At 33.7% G+C, this 24993-nt stretch overlaps 2 protein-coding genes across 3 annotated transcripts in view; one reads left to right on the top strand and one right to left on the bottom strand.

Moving 5' to 3' along the window:
- tio (tiptop) overlaps nt 1-10917 on the bottom strand; it is an 89148-nt gene extending 78231 nt beyond the window's left edge. Inside the window, exon 1 of one of the 2 annotated variants that reach the window (XM_015983145.2) lies at nt 9906-10917. Coding sequence is in view for 1 of the 2 variants with exons in the window: in NM_001039415.1 (NP_001034504.1) it covers nt 9906-9945 (40 nt within the window). In the remaining variant the exon portion in view is untranslated. 2 annotated transcript variants of the gene reach the window in all.
- Nucleotides 10918-13526: 2609 nt separating this feature from the next.
- Nucleotides 13527-24993, top strand: part of LOC654891 (uncharacterized protein) — a 30552-nt gene continuing 19085 nt past the window's right edge. Inside the window, exon 1 of the mRNA XM_008199404.3 lies at nt 13527-13654. The gene's annotated coding sequence lies outside the window, so the exon portion shown is untranslated. The remainder of the gene's footprint in view (nt 13655-24993) is intronic.

Genomic DNA, 24993 nt, shown 5'->3' with positions numbered 1-24993 from the left:
AGAAATAAATAGAAGCAAAAGTAAAATGTGGGTTTTAATTAAGCGGAAAACCACCACCAAATCCTTTCTTCCTAATTTTAATAAAACAAGTTAGCGGTTTTTAATTGAAAAAATCGATAAAGAAAATTTAGACACAAAAACACAAAAACAAAGACAAATTCGGTATTTTTTGGAAATTTTGGAACGAAAAATATAGCAATAAAAGTAATCAAAAAACTATGGATGTAACCAGAATGCTGATTTGCTAAACATTTCAAATTTTTGCCAGAACGTGATAGCAACGCTAAAAATGTCTAGTTAAAAAGGTAATTTTGGAACTAAAGCTGAAGAAAAACTTCAAATAAATTACAAAAATTTTTGACAAATTATTAACAATCCTCAATAAAATTACTTTTGTTCAAAAAAACATTTTTATACAAATCTTTTTATCGAAAAACATATTTTTACCCTTAATATCAGTGGCTTCCGTTTCTACAAACAGCCCTAAATAATTAATTCAGCCTTTACCCTCCAATAAGAGAACCGTAACCACCTCCTAAATGCAGAAAACAGATGGTTTTAATAGAAAAGCCAAAAAATTTAAATGCATTTATATTGGTAGATCATTATTATCTGTTATTATTAAAGTTTCCTCTAAGAGAGAAAAATATCGTAAATACACTATACATACTTTAACCAAACAAAAAATACCTATACAAAACCAATAAACGAGATCAAAAGACTATAAGTAACTCATAAAGCTACAATTTTCTCTCTGGTTTGTTATTAAATTTTGTTAAAAATAAATCTAAATCAATTTCTCATATTCTTGTGCAGAAAAATTTTTTTCTTGGAAAAAATCATACACATTCGAAAAATACTTCCCGAAAAATAAAAACACATCCATGTTTACGGAGCTTTTGAAATACCTAATAATGATGACTATTTATTTCAAAATATTCTTAAATAGTAACAAAAAAATGTTGACAACGCAAGAACATACTTTTATAATAATTATAAATTGCACCATTTAAATTCTTATAAAACCTAACACCTGATGAAATTTGTCTAGAAAGGGTAAAAATCTCAGGAGGTAGGACTTCGTCCTGTGTGACCCTGTGCTGGCTACGACCCTGACAAGGTATTCAAAAATAATGCTTTTCAAAAAACAGAAGTTCATCCAAAATTCATAAATAACTAATAGATCCCTATCAACAGTAATTTTTCAGTTTTTTATTCTACAAACTGCCCTATGTCTGAGTAAAACTTGTGGAGTTATTAATAAAATAAAATGTAGGTACGTTATAAATTATAATGAAGATACAAATGTGCTGATTTTAAACACATTATGTGGTCTACAACACTCACTTGGGTTACAACTAACGTAACGTAACACCTAATTAGGAGTTCCACTTTGTAAAACAAAATTAGACTATTATTATTATCCATAACCAATTTTATTCAATTAAGGTTTGTTGTAAACCGACTTTAATTACTGATAACCGAAACCTGGTTAAAACCTTCCATAGTCCTGGATTTACAACCTTGTTGAAGGACTCAAAATAATAGAAACTAGTTCCTGACAATGTGAATTAACAAAACATCTGATTATGTTATTGTATCACCTGTTATGGAAATCTAAACCAGTTTCTATCGTTTTCATAAAAACAATTTGCAAGCATTTTAAAAAATCCCAGTTTGCTACCAGAAACACCAACAAATTGAACAAAAGCACAAACACGTATACTCGTAAAAGCTTGATTTGAAATTTTGGACCGGAATCTGGGTACTAAATTAGAGTCACATGTACCGAGTTTGCTCCGCTTAATCAAGAATCTTTTAATCTCAATAAATTTGAAACTATTATATTTTTTGGCTGCCTGCCTTCTTCATTGTATTTGTAAGTGCTATTTCTTAACTGCATTCTTTCTATTTCGGGGGCTGCCGATCCCCGGGACATGATTTTAAAAAATTTTGGTATCCGGTGCAGAATAAGGATACTTAACCCTTTCCCACCTCGCTAATCAGATTCATGATCCCGTTGTAAAAAATGCCCCTCCATTCCCGTCTTTTAAAAGGAGTTCATCTGCGCAAAATGTATATCGATCAAATCTCCCGTGACAGCAGTTTTCAATTGAGGAATCTGTTGATTGCCGGAGCCCGGAGTTCAAGTCCGGGCGAAACAAATGAGCTAATGTCGTGTTGTCAATCTGACCAGCAGTGCCACAAGCACCCCTCGCCAGCATTCGAAAGACGAAAACTAATTAAAACATCAAAGATGTCCAATCTCGCCGGAGGCGGCGGTGGCGGCGGACGTCGGAGATTGAAATGTCGTGTGACGTGCTGTCCGTCCGTCAAGTCCAGAACCGTGGGGAATGGGGGCAGCGAGGGGGCGGCGTGGCAAGCAGGGTGTTGTCGCTGCCCGGGCAGACGTCTTTTGACCTGAGCGTGCATTGCTTTGAGCCACAGACTGATCGATCGGAGGCACTGACGCTGACGGGAGACGGACAGCTCAGAAGTGGGATACTTACGGGGCGACGTCGGGGACGGCGGACGACGCCGCTCTATTGCGACCCGGCGAACAGTTGACTAGGTCTGGAGATGCGCTTGCATCAAACGAACGCTTGAACTTGGATGACCCACCCGTGAACAGGCACTTTTTACCAATCATACCCAACCGCGAAAATCACCAACGCATCGAAAGTTACGAGGATCCAACGCTCCACTCCGCCCAAAACGGCCACAAGCGTTTTAACTCAATACCCAATAAGCATAGAAAAAATCGAAAATGCCCCAAATCTCAAACACGGCTTTTCTGGACTGATCACGATATCAACTCTTTATTAATGTAATTTGACACAGTAGTAAACCATAAACGAACTATTTGGCACTGCCTAACAAATATCTTCGACTATTGAAATATTTAAAAATAAAACAATAACATATCTCTTTTTAAAAAGGTCTAAATTTGTAAAATAATAATAATAATAATAATAATAATAATAATAATAATATAATTAATATGATATATAATAATGTGTATAATAATTTTATAATACTGTGGACGAAAAAACATACCAACCACTACACACTTAAAAAATAAATGTCCTTCAGACACCGGGATTGCTTCAGATATTTTTCGTGTGAATCACTTTTTGTGTTTCTCTTTCTTAGACATCCAGTCCTATTGCTGATGGCACTGGACAAATCTAGCCTTCGTTCCAATAAATTTGAGCATCACAACTTAATTTTTTTTGTCTCAGGATAGTGCATTTCACAAGAAAATAAGTGTATGTCACTAGTATTCAAAAAAATATATTTATTCTTCTCTTAAATAACATGCACATACAACCCAAAAAACACAAGGTAGGTAAAAAATGTGGATACTAGAAACTATTCATGAAAACTTATTGAAATTTGTTGTATGTTTAAGAGTATACAAATTCTGTCTTTTCCAAGTTTATCAAATTTTTGTCTTCATTTGTTCATAGAATACAAAACCAACTTGATTTTTTTAAATAACAAGAAAAGTCAAATCTAATATTTTTTCTTCCCGAGTTCTAAGGTAGGTATAACACATGCATATCTTATTGTAATAGAAACTTAAAAAAAACGAACCAATAAAATTTTTAGAAATGTAAAATTTTGTTAGCCTTGAAAATGTTGTCTATACTTATCGTTAGCTCTTTCTGCAAACATTGACCAAAAAATAAATAAAAGTTAATAATAAATAATAAATAAAAATAATAATAAAAGTTAAAATAACACTTTCACGTAAAATACACTTTTTATGCTACAAAATATGTTCAAAATGATTTCCATTGACTTCTTGGTTTTCTGTCGCCATGATCAACCAACATGAAAATTTCTATACCTACGCTCAGTTTAAGCAAGTTTAATTTTTGGTTTATAACAGTAACAGATGACTAATAACAGTAATTTCAAAAATAACTTAGTTTTAATTTTGCAGAAATCCAAAATTGAGTTTTTATATTTTGCATTTTTTAATAAAAATAAAAGTGGGTATGTATTACATCACTGAATTCAGAAAAAAATGCTCTTTTAAAAATCATTAAATTTGACCCTTCGTGTCATAAAAAATCAATTTAGCTTTGTATTCTCAAAATAAATGACGACAGAAATTTGAAAAAGCTCTCAGATGATAGAATGTAAACACTTTTAACTGTTTAGTAAATTTCAAGATGCCCTGTTGAGCGATCTGAAAATATTTAGCTGTCTCCATACTTCATAACGATCCTGTATAACAATAATACACACTGAATACAAAAAAAAGTACTATGGACAGACAAATTATAAACATAATCGTTTAAAGCGCCAAAAAAAGACAAGTGGTTTTGAAAATTTTGGAAACCGTAAAAGTAACTGATATTCAGTGCACCTCTTTAATCTGGAAGTAATTTGCCCAATTAGGCCACTTGGTGCTTAAGATAAGATGAAACAGAAAACTATATTGATCACGAGTCGTTGTTTGGTCAGGAAAAATCGTTGGGATTAAACGTCGGTTTTATAAAAACGAATGAGACTTTGAGGAGGTCTTTCGGCGATCTTGTCGGTTGATGTTTTTTGTGTTGAGATCCATAAACAGACAGAAGATTTTCTTGTCGCTATCATCGAGTTAGACGAGGCGTCGAAAATCACTCGAATGCCGTCTCAGCTTAACAAAATTAAAACACTTCTCGAAGCGACAAGATAGTTTTCTTAAATAGGTGGTATTTATAATAAGTGCTTCACTCGCGCGTTAATAGGATATTTGGATAATCAGATCCGCATCACTTAACTAAAATTAAAAGCGGATTTTTAAACACTCGCCTACAAAATGAGTAAAAAAACCAGATGACGCGTTTCGAAAACGAATTTTTAGCATTTCTGCCTGCAGATCGATTTCCTCATCCAAATCCAAGCCTCTAACGCAACACTTCCCTGGCTTTCGTCTTACAAAATTCAACAAAATATTTTTCCAATAACGTGTGAAATGAGCTTGAAATAATTTTTTTCCAGTCAATTATGAATTATTTCTGAAATTTTCTTAGGTGCACCAATAACACTAACCCCAGCTGTCCACATCTGCTGTTCAGAGAATGTTACAATTTACAAATCTTAAATAAATATCCAAATAATGAAGTGCCTATTTTTTAAATAGTTTTCTTACCAGTTCAGTTAGTAACAAAATAATAACGTATTAAAACTTAAACTGAAATTGGTACCTATTTTAATAGTCGCTTTTTTAGTATACGCTTTAAATTGGTCTAATCGGATCCCGATGCTGCACCAGGGTTATAAGACGATCATATCGTGCATCACAAAGATCCTCTCACAGAAAATAAATTCCCGCCAAGCCGAAACCACAACAAAATAGCTAAAGCATAATTTTGCTCGTTTACTGCTACAATAAATTAATAATTCGCTAAACTAATAAAACCGTATTTTACCATTTTGCTGCAAATGTAATATTAAAATTAGTTTCGTTTCGTGACACGCGTTTAGATTGGTAGTAAAAAAGTCAGCTAATTATTAACGGTGTTGGTTGATCGTTAACTCTGAAATAAACGCGATGCTCAGAGATAAAAGTTCTCTAGTTCAAGCCGATTAGCTCAAATTTATGATTTTATTGAGTGCACTTTGGAGTATCCTCAAGTGGACGAACATCTGGTAGCAGCATACATCAGGATGTAATAAGTTAAATATAGGAGATTTTGGAAAGTTGTAAAAATTTGGCTTCCGTTTTTACACTCTTGACTATTTTTTAGTTTAGATAAATCGCTGCTCCATTTCCCTTTCATAGCTAGCCAAAGAATTTATTTAATTACTATTTAGCTGTAATTTTATTTCAGTGTCACATTCTAGGAGTTGAAAGTCAACTGTCATGTAGTGCATAAATATGCACTTAAGAAAATTTGTCTTCTTTTCTTCTAATGAGCGCATTTCATTAGGCAGTTGGGCAAACAAATGTGGTCAATTACCAAAAGTTTGGCCCATTTTGCTAAATGCGAGTTAAATTGGAGCCATGCATATGGAATGATAGTTTAGGGTTTGGGCACCTTTTTGTATCTAGCTCTAGGGGGTTAATTAGTGTTGCAAAACCGTCTATTTTTGACAAAGCGCATATATTAAGCTACTGCGGGTGCATCCTAGCCTATATTTATGGCAGGGTCACTCTAACAATGGGTGAAAATAACGTCAGCAGTCTGGGTCTTGATAGTAGGTTGCATGCAGTTGTTAGAAAATGTCACGCGACCAGGACTGATGACCATTGTCATGCTGACACCTGATAAATTAGCTCTATCATACATTCTGGCAGTTAGTTCTTTATTCCATAAAGAGCGAGAAAGAGGGTGCAGCAAGGTGTATTCAAAATGAAACAATCGCGGGCAAAAATGACGGATGACTGATCGCCCCTTCCGACTGTCCAATAATTAATAAACATTTCGATCGGTAAAACATTTCACGCACACGCACGATAGACGCCAGTAAACACATCACGATGCATGACAGTGTGTGCGTTCCGGGAGAGAAAGGAGGGAGATAATTGAGTTCTCCAACAATTCCAGCAGTTGTTTTGATACAATACGTCTGCCGAGGTTTTTCAGCGCTGTTTTCAGGCGTGCTGAAGGCAGGCCAGGACCGCGTGCTCCGGGTCGATATCAGCCCGGAGCGTGTGCGTGAGACATGGTTGTACTCTATGTACCCCATTCATCCTCCAAACACCATTCATGCTAACTTCGCAGATGATGTCTATTTGTACCTACGCTGATAGCTGCTAGAAATTTTACAGACGGTCTAGACCTGACGAGGGAAATTTACACACCCTCTAATAAACGCCAACTTTACAACACCTACGATAAAGTTTGTGTGATTTTCACATACAACGACCGTGAGAACGATTCAGACGTGATGAATTTCTGATATTAGGCACAATGGAAATAAGGCTACTCTTATCGGACCTTATTTACTTATTACCTGGACAAAGTACAGCAAATTTAAAAAAATCCAATCAAAAACAGAGAAAACACGAAATTTATGTCGAAAAATTTATGCCAAAATTAGCATTTCGCATGTAATATAAAAAACAATTCAAAAACAAATTAAAAAAGCTCTCAGGCCAAAGATAAAAGCTAAAATCGAAAATCCTGAAAAAAAATTCCTCGAAATCGAACTTGATTTACATTTTTTATTACTTTGCTCTATTTTTTAAATAAATTCATAACCTTAATTCTCCAAAACATTCTTCAAAATACCTAGATATTAAATTTAACAAAATTCTGGTTTAGAATGCTTGAATAAAAACAACGTTTGTCAATAATGCACAACTTTAATTTTCAAAATTTAGAAACACAAAATCAAAAATCTCCACTTGAAAACTATTAACTGCACGTATCTGTCCCTCAATGCAAGTATCTAGTAGGTAGTACTAGCTTGTTTTTACTTTTGGATAATCAATTGATTCTTAATGTAATTTCAGTTCTACGTAACTTAATCTATTTTTTTTTTCGAATATTAGAATCAATCAACTTTAGAATATAAAGGATTCTTATTGGAAAGAGTTGGGTAAATAAAAGATAATTAAGGATAACGTAATTTTCTAATCTCAAATGAGAATTGGTTTTGAATTTTTAGAAAATTTTTCGATTTTTTTTTTTCAATTTTTTCGTTTATGGCCTGTGGGTGTGTGTCGAAAGCCACCTCCTTGGGCGCATAATCGATCACGAATTCCAGAGTTCTAATCAGACAGTGAGCAAGCTTACAATATAATAAACGAAAATTTATCGCACAAATTCTCAATTATTAATCGTTTATCTCAAACCAAAGCACCGATACACATAACTCGGCGTTAAAGCGCAAGCTTTCAATAATCGGATTACTTGTGTTAGCCTACTTAAAATTATATTATACTTTCTATTACCAGTATCAGATCATAAATTGTGGCATATAAGACATAGTTTTAGATCAATCTAAATCAGCATAAATTTTTACATAATTTCCCGCAATGAGGGCACATCTGTGACAAGTGAGCTTATTTCAAGATTTTTATGCATCCGGTAATTGCAATCTTGCCAAAAATCTCTTAAAGCTTGGGCATGAAATTAACACAAAGCCAGTATTTCCTGCACTGAGCACGATAATTAGCATCTCTTTACAAATTCCTAAATAAATTCAACTTAAAACGTCGCGTGAAATGTATAAAATCAGATATTAAGTAAGTGGAAGGATAATAAACAACAAGTGTCAAAAGTGACGATAAATTTACGCGAAAAATAATTTTGAATAATTTGATTTAATCAATTGTGTCCTCTGAAGTTTAAAAAAGCAATAAATTAGGCTTAATTTTATTAAATTCGTGTTTCTTTTACAAACGCCTACAATTATGATGTGATGGAAAAAATGCCAACAAATTTTATATTTAGACATTCAGAATAAATTTGTAAATTGGCCGAACAGCCATTCATAACAATATATCAAAAATTTAAATAACAATAGTTAGGTATTTAAACCGAAATTGTGTTTTAAAATTCTGGAGAGAATGTTATCATGATTTCGTAAATTTTAATTCTGAGAAAGTGATCAAATTGCGAAAAATCCTGAAGGTCAGCATTTTAATATAAATGTGAGAAACGGAATAGGAAACGAATCTTTTATTAATTCCGAAAAATTTCCGATTGTTGGCAATAAAACGTTACGTGGTGACAAGCGAACAAATGATGTTGATTGTAAGTTGCAATAATAAAGAAATAAAATTAAATTAATGTCAAGTAACGTATTTGCAAAAAAGCTCTGTTATTGATGCCCTGCCTCAAATAGAGTAATAATATAAATAAAGCAGAGATTGCATGATAATATAAAACGAGGAATATCGTGAGTCACTGTTGAGAAATCAATATGAACAAATACCATTTAATACAATTTTCATAAATCTCGAGATAAAGACATACAAGTGGATCTTATAATAAGAGAAAATTGGCCGTAAAGCCTCCAGTGGGCGAGTGATATTTATAAGAAAATAATTGCTGCAAGAGAAACCAAGTGGGCATTTCAAAAATACACGAAAAGTTCGTCGTGTTGTTTAGGAAATGCTTTTGATTTATTGGCATTTTTATAGTGCCAACGCTGGGACGTCTCTATTTTTATAATGATTTTCCAGCGTTGTATTAATACTTTTTGACGAAATTTATTGTATTTGGAGTTTCATCAAGAAGACAAACGCGCGACACTAAATCAAAGGCTATTTCTGGGAAAATTTATGTGCGCTTCAAGGACGATTGTATCACATTTACTTAATTGGATCAATCTTTTCGGCGGCCAACGGCCTGTCCATTTTCAATTTTTTAACCAACACTAAATTATCATTTAGAGTCGCGCTCATTCATTTTCATGTCGATAAATTATTATTTATTGTTCCTCGAGCCAATAACAATGATTGCCTGTCGCCAAAATAAGCACATGAATATCTACTATTATTTTCCACCCACTTGTGGAAAAAATGGAATTACGGCTGGATTTATGGCTGCGATTTAAATTAACTTGTTTGATGCTTTTCTACAAGGATTTTGCGTCCTTACTCATGGGGCATTTTTCATAATCACTTGCACTTCGATTGGAAACTTAATAAAAGCAAACAGCCTCCAGCGAATGTTTAAGAGCTTCGCAAGGATGTTCATTGTGCATTAATTGTGTCGAGCAATTTGCATTAATTTTTACCATTTAGCTGGAAAGGTTGCTGCACGTGAACTGGAGATTGATTTTTGAGCGAGTGTTGCGATATTTTGAGAGGAAGATTAATTCGGCTGTTGAGAGTTAAATCAAGCGCGAGAGTGGTCTGAAAGCTCCGCGTTGCGTATTATCCTGGGAAGCACATGTTCAGCACGCCGTCCTGATTTTGCGCATCATCCCAAAATCGTAGTGCAACTTACATTTCATCCTTTTAGGGCAATCCTGTTTTCGTCTCGGCATTTTGGCCGCGCTCCTGGACGACGTTCGCAAAATCTTGGCCGACTTTTCGCTCTTCTCTAGTTCATTTTCTCCACCAAACAAACATCACTAACATCCGGAACCCAAAAAGCGGACTCGCTTAGCGGAGGAGCACTGCACAGCACTGGTATCTCGTATACGCAAGTAGGGGATGGTGGGCGAGCATGGTTCGGCGGTCGCGAGGCTCGCGGTCTATCACTGCGTCACCGGTCACTGTCAATTCGGCCCTCGCGACAGTTGGCGCGAATGTCAACGCACGGAACAAGTGAAGAGCGTCCTTCCCAGATGCAGAGCCTCCGTTGACTGAGTGACTGACAACACGGAGCGCGGTTTTTCCCCCACTACCGCGAGCGAACAAACGACAATCGGCGCAACGTTTCGTCAGGTTGTAGGCGCCGGCGTCTCTGGCGTCGCTCTTCGCTCTCTGTCTGCTTTTCAGGATGTCATCTCTCGTCACTAGCTCGAACACATCTCTCAACCTCCTCTTCGGGACCGCTCTCTGTGTTGTTAGTTTGCGAGAGCCGAGTTGAGCTAATGCGCAACTTCATGGTCAGTTTGACAGGTGGGCGAGGTCTGAGATGGGCGACGCCTACTTTATGATCTCGGCCTCTCGTCGAGGCCTAGCCTCGCACGGAGGATGCGAGCTGTCGATTGCGTGCTTTATTCTTGTGAACGGGTTCACCTGTTGGTGGTGCTGGTGCGAGGTGCGCGGGAGGAGGCCCTCGCGATGGGTTACCTCGACCGAGATGGGATTATTTATAACCGGAGGTGAAAAAACGCACTTACCTGAAGGGTTTGTCCGGCATACATAATACGAGCTTAAACAACGCACATGTATCTACTTCAAACTGGAATTTTAACAAAACAACTTATCTCAAGCTGAGATCAAAATGTGTCTTCGTGGATCTACGCCACAGACGTGAGATTCAATCTAGACGCTGATTTAATGTAATTAGCAAATGCACTGCGAGTAATTAATCATTATTAGCAAACTTAATTTATTTATACTGCAAATCTAATTTATTTGAATTGTAAATCTTGACCAATCAACTTACAATATATTATTCTTCGAATAACAGCTTGTTTTTACCTATTTTTCCGATTGTCATGCCCCACTGATCTAATAAATGTAATTAAAATATTTGCAGTTTTATTTGCAATGTCTGTCTTTGTATTGTTGTTATAATTAATTGTAAGTTATAGGCACATTTATTGCAATTTATCTAATTAAAATTCTTGTTTACATAGCAAACGGATAACTACTTCTTGTAGTGAAGTCGATTTATTAAATGAATCAGATTAGAAATAAGGGTCTTACCTTTGATACCACATACCTATCTATTTATAATTTTATTTATGGCAGCTGTCCACTGACCCCCGAAATATTTAAAACTTGTTAAAAGTGTTTACGAGTCGTTGATAAGATTTAAAATCCATAAATTCGGATTCTGTCATTTCCGATATGCGATTTGAGAATTTTACGAGTGTTGTGTCTAATAAGTAATAAGTGTGATGGATTTTCGCAGGTTACTGTAACTGTTATAAAAACATGAAATTTTATTGAGATATTTCAACATAGGTGTTATTTTTAATTTATTAAGGTCGTCTGAGAAATAAATGCATTAGTGTATAAACTGGTTGTTAATGTTATTCCACTGGATCGGATATATTTCAAGTCAATATTATTAAACTGCTAAATAAATGTGTTTGTTAAGCTATTAAAATACAAGTTGATGGAAAACTGTCTGAATTTTCAATGTGTTGAAGAATTCATACAAGCTACCTTTCAGTGAAATCTTTCATTTCGCTTTTAATTTCACTGTGAGGTAAATTGTAACAACTTTATAGAACATAATGATTAACTGAAATGATGACATGATTAGCAGGAGAAACACTTTTGCCTTTTACCTACAGACACAGGAATTTCAAATTGTTAATTTACATGGACATTTTTCATTTACATAAGTAACTTAAAATTACTCAAATAGGTAGGTGCAGTAGTAGAAAAAAATATGGGTCCAATTTGTTTGCCGGTATAACATGTTCTCTAGGATAGACGATCGTGATTATAATTATCATTAGAATAATTAGATAATTACATGATTAGAAATTAAATACCTGAGCAAAATACATTTTGCTCTCGATTATAGATGATTTTCTTCCTTCGTCCAGACCTAGGACTACTTTCAAATATTTTAAATATATATTTTATCAAAATTATGTAAAAAAATCAAACGTACTTATATTGCATTTAGTTCAAAACAAAAATTTTATAGCCAACTATGATTCCTATTTAAAAAAATTCAACTTTATGTTAGTACCTATGCAGCTAAACTAATGATTAAAAAACTGCTGATAACATCTTTAAATTCTCTATAAAAAATGACTTATTATGTCTTTGTTTCAAATCTGTATTTTTTATAATATTAAGAATGGTACGATTTTTTAAGATTTCGCTAAAATTCCGAAAACAAAGGATTATAGCTGGATGTAATTTTGACCAAAATTATTTTTTCAAAAAACGTAGGTACTATGAATTTTATTCAGGTTAAAGTTCCACTCTGATGTATATTTGAAAAAAAATACATATTTTAAAATTAGCTTTATAGCTTTAGTTTTATTTTATTTAGTTATGTAATTATTTTTGGGAGCTAGGGTCACTTTTTTCCTTTTTTTTGTACAAACACGCATTGTTTCTGAAAAAAGAAACAAATGACAAGTGCTCAAGTTTGTGTGATTATTAGTTTTTGAAATACAGAAAAATATTCTTTTAACAGCCTCACCTTGTATACAAAATAAATTAAAGAAGTTTCTTAATAACCAAAGTCGTCCATATAATTAAATAACTGAATTAATTTATCACTGAAACCATTAATCGTGTTTCAAATAGCTTTCTACACCTAGTATGTATGCAATTTTTTGTTCAGCTAAACTGTATCTATTTTCGTTTAAAAATAATAAAGTGTTGACAATTAAAAACAACTTGTCAACTTGACGTAATTAAATTGTCAATTTCGATCTTTAATAAATTTACGGTTACCAGCTGACCCTGATATTTACTTAAATCTTATGATTAATTTCATCTCGTTTTATCAAGATGATTTTTCCCATCAACCTGATTAGTGACTATAAAACTGACATTGATATGAATATTAACCTTATTACTAATTAAAGCCACTAAAACATTTCTTCTGTGAAAGAAATTAAGCAGATGCTACACAACAGCAATTTTTTAACACTTTCTAATTAATAAATAACAACCGACAACTTTTCTTAATTCTCTAAAGAACATCTCTCAATTCATGCGCGTCCACTTATACTTATACAAATTTATTTAAATTATAGATTTGTTAAATGTTAATAAATTTAGTAGTCGATTCTAATAGTCCCAGATGATAAATTTTAAGCGCATGTTATGCTCAAATAAATAAATAAATTACACAACAAACGAATATTCCAATGACTTTCATGCTGATGTGACAACTCCAACAAGTCACATTTTTTCAAATAATTATAATATTCGAAAACATAATTGCGCAATTTAATTAATTTAAATTAGAATTTCCTACTTTATCTGATCTCAGAATGTGCCGCTATGTGGCACCACCGTATAGTCTCGCGATGACAAGTCTAGCGTTCCTTCCGATTTATTTTCGCCATTTTTTGTAGTTAATATCGTCACCACGACTTGGTAAGTTTTACCATCACTGTGTTTTATTTGCTGCAAACCTGGGAGATAAAAATTTTAACCGGAAAAAGCCTTTTAGGTGTAAAATTTAATTGATACCTAAACTAACCTAAAAACTAGTCATCACAAAGCCGTAGGTTTTTTCCGAAATCAACTGAAAAATATTTATAATAAATAAGCGATTTGTTTTAATTTTTCAAACGCCTGTTACATTTTTATTCTAATTGGTTCCAAGTAATTACAATTATTTATTGTATTAATTTTAATTTATTTATCCGTCGGTTTGGGGATTGGTGTGATGGCGTGACTGTATTTTTTTGTTAAATTTATTCAGACACTGATTGGATATTGTGTTTGTTTTTCGGCATTTATCAGGGAGAAACACCCGGTGAGAGATTAATGCCGTCTACTTGAATCGTTGTAACTAGGTGGCAGCACCTGTCAAGAGCAAGAGCCGGCCCTCTAAATAGTGTGGGTGGAGCTTATCTCTATCAGTTTGTGCATATAATGCAGCATTTAATTATTTCCGATTGTGGTGTTATGACAGAATTGTGTAGGAAAAGTCGATATCGGCAGATTATGTGTGGGTTTGAATGCATTCGGGACGAGACTAGTTTTAAAAATCGACAAGAAATGTAATTCTCGAGACAATTATTGCACTATTTGTGCGCTAATTTGTTGTAATAGGTACTAGTCATCGAGAGTTATGGTTTAACTGTACAGTGTGATGCAATTAAATAAATGATGACTTAATTTGCCACATGGTTCGAACGGACTTGTTGAACTTTATCATTGTACAATCGCACAAAAATGTAGGTTTATAAATATCTATGCTAAATTTTATTTGATTAAATTAGATGTAAAACCACGTGTTTAAATGTTTAAATTAAGTTCTGATGCGGCTCTAAAGCTACTACACTGAAACCTCTCTCAACGGACACTTCCGAATAACGGACACCTCTTCACAAAGACATTTTTGCAGGAACGTAACAAAACCTATATTAAAATTTCCACCTCCCATTAGCGGACACCTCTCCACAACGGACAATTAAAGGTTCCACATCGATGTCCGTTGTTGAGAGGTTTTACTATAGTACTATATAGTACTATAGTACTATATAGTATAGCCTGTGATTTCGAATAGTATAAGATATAGGTAGCGACAGAGACTAAGAATTTATCAGTTTTTATAACTTCTGTCATTAAGTTTTTTAGTGTTTGCTAATTTAATTACAAAATTAGATGTCTTTTAATAGAATACCTGATAATTAAATATGTTAAACAGGTCAAAAAAGCAAAAAAAAAAATTTACAATGATAATTTTGTAGATATTTTTAAGTACGCTGATAGAATTTTTAGAAAGTCCTTTAATATTTTGAGGCAGGCTTTTATGTCACTGCAATTTTTTGAGTTTTAATCGACTCAATAATATTAACTATTTTTGTATCTTTTAATTTCTCCACCACACGAAATCTTTTCAGGGAACGGGAATTTACCTATTTCCAAGGATTTTATTTTTGAATAAAACATTTTGAAATAAAAAATAAAACAATATATTACTTTTTTTTTCAATTCCTTCACAAAATATTCACTGAAGCCTGTTTTATCGTAAGTAAAGTTTGTTTTTTTAAACAGACTTCTCTGAGTAAAAATTTTGGTGAAAAAATTGGTAGTAGCTCATCTTCATGGCCACAAATTTTGCTTGTTTTTTGTTTTATTATTCTTCAAAATTGTTTTCATGTTGAAGTTTGATCAAAATTCAGACTTTCATAGATTTTGGTTGTACTTCTATTCTTTCAACGCGTTTATTATTGAATCCCTAAGGGCAAATATTACGGGACGAGTCGAATTGGTTCCCAAATTCTGTTCTCCTCTCTAATTATAGTCGAACTGGTTCCCGGGGATGGTCGAATTGGTTCCCATCGGTCAGGTAGGTCAGGTAAACAGATTAGAGTATTATGATAACAGGAATGGCGTTTGTAAGTGTATGAACAAATTTACAAATTCCAAAACGTTCAAAAACAAATCGTATTTTAACAAATTAAAGGCTGTGGATAAATATTTCTTAAGAGTATTCAACTACTTCCAAAACGATGAAGAAGGCGCATAGAACTTAATGGGTACTATGTCGAAAAATGTTAAAATTATTTTTGTAATTTGTCTCTATTTTGATGCTTTAATAGTATTAATAGACATATTAACGAACGCAACGTCATCATGTGAGATGTCTTAATAGTCATTACTAGACGAAACATTTTACGAAATTTACAGGAGAGCATTGGGCTTAAAAAATTACATTCTCCTTTTTTAAGTAACCAGTTAGCCATGAATAAATGAAATTTGTTGTTGGATTTTGTGCCAAGAAAATAATTATTTGAACATTTCTACAAGCTTTAAATCTAAAATATTAACATATATTTGGCTTAATCCTTTTTACCTACCTGCTCATGCGGGAGCCAATTCGACCATCACCCGGGAACCAATTCGACCATTACCTTTTACAGAATTATACTTATAGAGATTATTGGGAACCAATTCGACCACGACCAATATTACAACCTTGTGTCTAAAGAGTGAGAATGAAGAGTGGACAGAATCCAAAATTTAATCTAGAATTTTTTTGACTGACATAGTGACAGTTATTTAAAAAAAAGAAACCGAAATTATCAATATCTTTTGATAAAATTGCTACGACGAATGAATGTGTGCTAATGATGGCAATGTTAAAACTGTTTGACACGTCGGTTATATGTACAGTTTGTTCAAAAATGATTGTTCAGTTCAAATGACTAGTGTCTTCTTTTAACATCTCGTTAAGCTTTTTTTTTCATTTTTATGCATTGTTTGGCAAAGTTTTTTTAAATCTAGGGTTTGCCTAGTATTTACAATCTAAACTAAGCTGCACTTCACATTTAAATTTCAAAATACCTTGATGAACATCCATTTCTGAACAGTATGTATTAGTGAGTACCAAGACCTTTTTAACGAATATAATTTGAAATCTTTTATGAAAAACTAGAATTTTGTTTTATGCTGACAAAAATTCCCCATTTTCAATTTCCGTAACTTCCTACTTATGCTTTTTCCCGTGCTGAATGTTATTGCTGATTTTTAAATCGAGTGTTTTTTCCCTGTTTCACCGCAAAGTCATCTCCTGAGTAGGGGTGATAAAAAGTTTACTTTAAGATTTGAATAAGTTGTAGTTATATTTTTCTAATTCCTGCAGCGTACAATTATTGCTCGACCACTGCAGAATATCGTTTGTCGCTTACAATAAAAGCTTAAAACTTTCAACAGCCTCGTACACAGCAGAACAGGTTATTTTTGCATTAATTTTCTTTTTTATTATAACACTCTCATTAGTGCTTAAACGACTTAATAAATATGTTTTAATTATATTCCAATTCTTTTACGTAATTGAAATTAAATTAAAACATTGTGTAGTACAAGCAGTAACCAAGAAATGCAAATGGTTTCATTTGTAATTGTGTGGTGGTAAATTTAAGTGATTTGGTCAATTAATCTCTCTATTAAAATTCGAAAATATGCGCAGTCTGACCATTTTAATAATTAGTCATTTCCATCCATCACATTAATGCGGCCATAAATATCAATCTTTAATATTTAGTGGCTGGTAACTATTATAGTAAATTATAAAATCTAAATCCCCAATAAATATATCAAATCGGTTCATAAATCCCATTATTTCCAACTCGTACAATAAAAAGACGCGCCGAATCGTACACGACATTCCAAAATCACATATCAACTAAATTACCAATTAGCATAAAAACCACATAAAGCCTTAAATCCAGACCTGTCCCCGGTGAAGAAGTTGACGGGCACAAAAGGCCTGTCCACCGTAAATCACGGCTGAAAACAGGTCCGTACCGATCTTTTTCGATCGATTTTTACGAATCTGAATTAATGGGAGATATCTGGCTCGCTCGGGAGGAACGAAGGAGGCATGTTGTGACTGCAGCCCGGTTTTATCCATCGACTCATCAGCAGAAGCAGCACGAAGAAGGGGAGAGGCGAGAGAGAGGATCAAAACCCAGTGATGGCTGCCATGCCCCCCTCAGCGTTTGACAGATTTATTGCGAGTTTTGTGTAGTCTTAATATGACTTATGGACAGGAACCAAATATAATCCAACGCGTAATTTAGTCGCTCTGACGACTGGTTTGGCTTCAGCTGCTTGGAGATGGACGCGATTGAAAAGATTTTTGAGTTATGGCCGTACAGAATCGAAGAATTAAATGTGAAGGTTGAATTTCAATCAATACTTTCATGAGTAAATATGGCTGCGAGCAGCGTGAAGAACTTTAAACGGGATCTAACAAAGTTACCCCGAGGCCTACACTTGATCTATGAATTATGCCTATTCGGAATGTGTGTTTATTGAGTCATTCGCTCGAATGGATTTGTTTTAATATTAACAGGTGAATGAAGAGTGGGCAAATTAATCCAAGATCTGGTTTGGCCTTATTGGCAAGGTTTAATTTATCAGAAAATTTACTACCAACGAGATAAATGCAGTTAGCTTTTAATGTTGAGTTAAGTACTTGCTTTCCAGCCATTTTGATCCCTATCTTACATATTTAAAGGTACCGAAATTTTTGAAATATGTTGACATTAATTTAAGTGCACGATTTATGGAAGGACGGGCTAATTAATTTTATTCAACACTGGAGGTATTCTTGTTGACTTTATTTCATATTCTATACACATTTTTTTCTTGGTTTACAACCAACATGGCTCATAAGTACTCACTACTGAATTTACAAAAAGATAATATCCAATATGACAGATTATTCAATTTTTCTTTAAGCTCACTTTTTTTTTCGAAATCCTTTTTAGTTTTGAGTTATTCAAAAAAAATTCTCTTACAGCTGCAGATTTTTAGGTACATTATATCATTGTTTTCGGTGAGAGAAATCAAATTTCTCTCACGAGTGAGGTAAAGAGTTGTACTCACGAGTGAGTAAATCTGAGGAAAATTAGGGAAAACAATGAGACTGTTTATTTCATAACTATAGCAATACAGGTCACTTCGAAAACTGATATATAGAACTATGCTAATGTTACAGGCGGATATTTACTTGAATTTCTTGGATTTTTTTTTACAATCACCTGTAAGATAAAACGTCGTATATCACACGTGATCGAAATGCTGTTATAAAGCTCGTGAGAAGTGTCTCACTCGTGAGCAAGCGCAATCGTCAAAACTCTCACTCGCATTTAATGATGCATTTCTATCACTTATAATATAATTTACTACTAATGGCACCCTACCAATTGTTTTTAAACGAGTGTTTTTTAAATAAATTATTAAACTTGCGTTCCGAGCTCATTAGGAAATTTTTTCTAACGAAGTGGTTGTATCCATGGATGCTTTTATTATCAAAAAAATTGACGAATAAAAACATTCATGGATAACATAGTTACAACTGTTTTTGGAAAGTTAAAAAATCTTCGTAATGAGATCGGAACGCAAATTTAATAATTTATTAAAAAAATACTGATTTAAAAACAGAACTATTGCATTAGAAGTCAATTTTAGAGCATAATCTTTTACAAAAAAAAATCTCCGTAGTAGAGTGCCATTTAAAAAAAAATAATAACTCGAAAACTAAAAGAGATTTTGAAAAAACATCTTCTCGAAAAATGATCAGCATAATGTTTCTATACTTTTGCCAATCTCTGTATGTTATAAGCAATGATTGTTTATTGTATTTTTTTAATAATTAACATTATTGGCACTATAAATACTATTACTTACTCGTACCCTAGATTATTTCGAGGTGTTCATATACTGAGATATTTCCAGTCCTGCCCCCGAATTTATTGTACAATAGTCTTTTATGGAATATGTAGATTATTTAAATGTTGTATGCGTACAAAGGCAAGTTTGCGTATTTTTTTCGTAAATTATAGTGTATTCAACAGTTACATGAAAGAAACATGTTTCTGTATAGAACAAATATTGAAACACTGTACATTATTTTATTACATAATTGGGTTTTTGTGTCATTTTTGTAATTTATTGGTAAAACGTGTTTAAGAATTAGTAATCAGTTACGTGTCAGTAAATATCAAATCCTGTTATTTCTTCTTTCTTTAATTTGAAATTTTTATTTTTAATCCGCTTGCTCCAAACAGTTGCAGCAACAGAAGTGAAAAATGACCGTAATTACCGAAATAATTAAAAATGGGTTTATAATAATTTATGTCAACTTAATTACACCCAACTTCAATCACGGGTCGTATCAATGTATCAGCGTTTTTTCCAGTCTTTATAATTACAAGGTATGTGTGTAATAACATATTTTCGTATTGAGATAAGTCCAACATGAATATCATTAGAGATAATGGAACGTAATGGTAATAAATCAAATTTAATTATAATTGTAGTGAATTGCAGACAATGACGAGAATTTATCATCACAATAAATAATTAATGAGAAAATTGGGCAAATACGTCTTTTTTATAATTTAGTGGAATGCGAAGGTACGGTAGTTAAATTAGGGAGTTTCGTGCATGATAAGAAGCAATAAATAACGCCGCCTTTGAGAATGCCAATTCAACTGATTTTTCGCAATATTTTTATTTTAATTCGGAATCGATACACCAACAACGATTAGCGGAATAAAATTGTTCGACTGTATGATTTACAGTTCGAGTCACGACTGCATTTATCGCGCCATCCATAAATCATATATTCTTTTAGCAATCGAGCTGTTAATTGCAAAGTTGGTAATGTTTAATTGGAATTATTCTAATGCTGTGCAGTAATTTGCCACAACAAATTAAATAATAGTCTATTAATAACATTTCTTGCGATTTTTTCGGTTCAGATAACTAAAGCTGAAACGTAAATCTTCATGAGGACACATTAGTGATAGAAATACGACACAAGGCATTACCTTTATTATATGAATACAAATTGTTAGGTATGCGGCAAACAAGAGTTCTCACATGGTAAGACCAACCGAAGTTGTTTAGTCGGTCTGAACGCGGCTATAATTCACCTTTTGCATTGCTTAGCTTGTAATTAGCACATGTAAATACCATACAGAGTGATCAATCTATGTGCATAACTTAACTACGTGACTGTTTCAAGTTCTCGAATCGTTTCCATCATTTCCTTTTCGCATTCGGAGTCAAAGGATGAATGATTACACCTAGTGTCTTCACATAGCTCATGCACTTTTAATCCCTAACTGTTTTAACGACTTTATAAATACGTTTTTGAAACACAAAAAAACGTCGTGGTGTTGTCTCTTCTGGATTACAGCATCCAAATAAGTCAAAGAATTATTGAAAAATGTACGTAAATAGAACAAACAAAGGACTAATAAAGTGTACAAGCTGACATTTGAAACTTATGTATCCATTACAAAAAATAATAAAAGAGTGAGCCATTTTTATCGTCTGCTGTTATTTATTATTTCCTGGATATACCCACATTCTAGCTACAGCAATTATCTCCTGGGCGTTGTAGGTACCTACGTTGTGCGCCAGTTTTTCTTTCTAATGACAATTTGACAAAAGTCGTGGTAAATTTAAAACATTTCCGTTTTGGAGCAAAAATAACTATTCGTTTGTTTTTTCATTTATAAATCATAACAGATTATAATACAATTTTTAGTCTATTGTCTGTTAGAAAGCAAAAACTGAAATTGTTATCTCAAAGGATTTTGGAGAATCCTGAACAGAATATGTTTTTACTAGGCATCGGAATTCAACAAAGATAGATAAATTCAAAAATAAATAAAAAATCAAAGCCAAGAAAAGGGAGTTGAAAGAATTTGATTTTTTGTTTATGAACGTTATTGTTGAAGGTACCATTATTGTTATTTTAGAATCGGACGACTTTTCATTTTAATGTCGAATCTTAAAAAAATTAAAAGTCAAATTATTTCTACACTAGTCACATAAATTTTCTGATTACTACTTTTTTAGAGCTTTTAAGGACTTCCTGAAATAAGTTTCTGGTTGTTATAAAAACTGATTGACAATTTGAAAAGCTACAAAAAAATTGGTATGCTTAGCTGTGACTATTTTTACATTTTCCTATTTTTCCTTCTACCATCAAACACTTTGGGCTGAAAGTCTTTACAATCAGTTGTAATCTGATTGAAGTTGCTTCTAGTTATTTGCAAGTACTTAGAATTATTAAAATTGTATGAAGTTATAAAATTATTGTAAGAATTTTTTAGAATTCTTTTTGAATTTCGGAGGCGTTTTTGGAATAAACTTAAAATGTCTTATTTTCACTTAAGAGGACTATTTTCGACCTTAGTCATACTTCCCTAAAATAAATTACTTTTTAACTGTTTCTTTCTAAAAATCTGGAAAATCGCTTGGGATTAGCTCTATTATTTTTGCATTTGAATTGGAAAATGTATTTATTTTGACCGAAAAAGACCTGACCTGACCTGACCGAAAAAGATTTGCGCACTTGTTTTTGCTTAAATATATTAATTTTTTGGTGGTTTTTTCCTCAAAAAAAACCGGTAGCTTAAGCAGTTTTCTTACTTTTAACGAAAATAAGGATTTTTGCACAAACAAGTTTCATAAAACTGTCTTAAAGCACGAATTCTGTTTAAAAAACGAGTGGCGTTAACCGCGAGTTTTTTGAAAGAATGGATTAGGTTCAAATAACCGTTTTGATGCTAATTTTGACAATAAATCGGAGCAGTTCATCAACGTCTCAGCACTTTACAATATTGTTGAATACAATTCATAAACTTGAGATATTTTTACCAGAGAGTTTGAGAAGATTAGTTTAGTAGTCAATACACTATTTCCAAAATACTCGTAACATTTGAGAATTTGTTTTAAATAAAGCTGACTTTTATTAAATCTCATTTTTTTTGGTTAATTTAGAGTAAATTTAGAGCATTTCTAAAAAGTAAAATCAATTCTCAAATTTTACGCAGCTGCTCGTAGTTTGAAGAAAAAAGGAATAAAAATGAAAATGAAGAAAAGAATGAAATGAAATTACTTTTTTTTAGTTCCTTTGCTTCTGAACTTGAAAATTGGGCTTCTTTTCGCAAATTCTGAGAGTAGTGACTTTTTTTTTAGTGACATAAGTCTTCTGACTATGTCTTCAGAGCTTACAACTACTTGTCCTATGTGGCATATCCTTGACTAAGTACTCATTATCCTTTCGTCCTTTCTACCAGCAAAGACTAAATGTCTATATCCTGCTTTCTTCTCGTTTTGTCAATTTGGGTTAGTGTTTTTGGACTTGGACAGCTTGTTGGGAAGTGTAATCCGGTGAAAATGTCTCGAGTGACTGCTGAAATTTCGACCTGAGCCATGAATTCTTGCCGTGGCAGAGGAAGGCCGCCTAAACTGTCGGCCTGGTAATAATAATGAGGTGATAAAGGGGGTGCGCGACTGATGTAATGGTAAAATCGTTACGGGGGGCACGGGGACGATCTTAAGCGGCACTTATCGGCGGCAGCAGGGGGAAACAAAACAGCGACAGACTGCTGCTGTGGCCGAACGGGGCCCATTAAGGTGCGTAATGGCCGGTCGGGTAAGACGGGGCGCGCAGAAATGCATCGATTAGACATAACGTCGGAGACGAGTCTCTGTTCTCTGTACTGTACTGTATACAGCAAGGGGGTTGGGGAGCCCCGCGGACCAACGCTCTATATGCAGAGCTGCAGTCGCAGGCATGAGCGCGATGGACACTCAACACCTCGCCACCAAATTCCTGAAAAATTTCTTAGCTTGCCGGCATTCAGACCGACGTCAAGCCAAATGGGAAGTAAACTAATTTCCGAGATAAGGGGAAATTTCTGTGGCATTTTTGGCCGGGAGTGGATGTGATGATTACTCCGCGACATGTGATGATGCTTGTTTATATTTATTTCGCACACTAATCAGCATTTTAATTCCTTTTGCATAATTTTATCGTTTTCGAGAAGTAATTAAAGCGATTGTAATTAAAATTATCACTTTGATTGCAAAAAGTTAAGTGACAGTTTGGCATCGTTACAATAAATTGCATTTTTAAACCTAATTGCAACTTTTTGGGTTTATGTTATTTCTTGGGCAAACAACTGAAAATTAAACTTTACAACTCCAATTCTGCTCAGGAGGGAGTAAATAGATGTTTCTTATTGAATGACTTGGTGACCCAGTTACTTAATTTATCTCTTTGTACTCGTAGTAGCATTTTTCCCCACTTATTACAAACGCTTCATATACTTTTATCGTGTTTTTCTTTATATACCATTAATTTCACCATTTAGGAACTTTGGCAACTTTTTCAAACTTCCAAAATGCTTGTTTTTTGAGCCAACACACGAAATCAGAAAGCAAACTGCCACTAATTTTTGGCCACTTTGGACTTAAGCAGTGACCCGAGTCTGTATTTGGATATGTCAGGCCACCGTAACACAGCCTATTTAATTGATTTAATTTTTTATAATAAATGTAAACAGTCAGCAGTTTTATTTAAAAAATGTGTGCGGGAATTTGCTTAGAAGCGAGGGTGCGGAATTTTGCCGACGATACTTTTGAAAAGTTTCAGCGTCATGTAGACATGATTAAAAATTATTATTTAGGGTCAGCGTGGAATCCACCACCGTTCTATCAAGTTTCAAGTCGGCACTGCACTGCAGGTTCGTTAATTTACCAGATTGATTTACGTCACCGCTTACATTCCTCACTTCACCATAAAATCAAGATATATTACAAACCAGCCAGGATTATGGAAAATTTACTTCAACCGCATACATAACTTTGAATTTTCAATTTATTTTTCATCTCCCTAGATCATGTCTAAATAATAATTATTGTAGAAAAAACTCATCAAGCTTGAAGGCGGTTTTTAATTTAAATCTCGGTAGACAAGTATGGGAGTGTTTCGTGTTCATATACAATGTTTGGTAGCGTCTTTATGCAAATTAAAAATTTCATTTAATAAGATAAATTATTAAAAACCCGCGAATGCTGCAAGTTAACGACCTCTAATTGTCGGAATTAAGTCGTCTCGCTGATTCAACACCGCACCAGTAATTTAAACATAGATTGATGGCTCGAGGACGCCCTCTCAGGACGATGATGGATCTCTCGGTGCTTCGCGCTGAAGAGCTGAAAACCTCCTGGAAGTCATCTTTGTTGTACCATAGGCCTAGTGCGCTTCCAAGCCGTCCGTTCAATCATCTTCAATTAGACGGGCGGTAACTTCACAATAATTAGCGGCCAGTTGTTAGCTTTCTAGTCTGCGGGTCCGCCGTACTCTGACGACCTAAAGTAATGGATCCATCATCCCTGCGGACAGCGATGTTCCTCGCAAAAACATCACCTCATCTCATTCC

Source organism: Tribolium castaneum, chromosome 2 (genome assembly GCF_031307605.1).
Source record: "Tribolium castaneum strain GA2 chromosome 2, icTriCast1.1, whole genome shotgun sequence".
NCBI classification, from domain to species: Eukaryota; Metazoa; Arthropoda; class Insecta; order Coleoptera; family Tenebrionidae; genus Tribolium; species Tribolium castaneum.
This window is presented reverse-complemented; position numbering and strand designations above follow the sequence as displayed.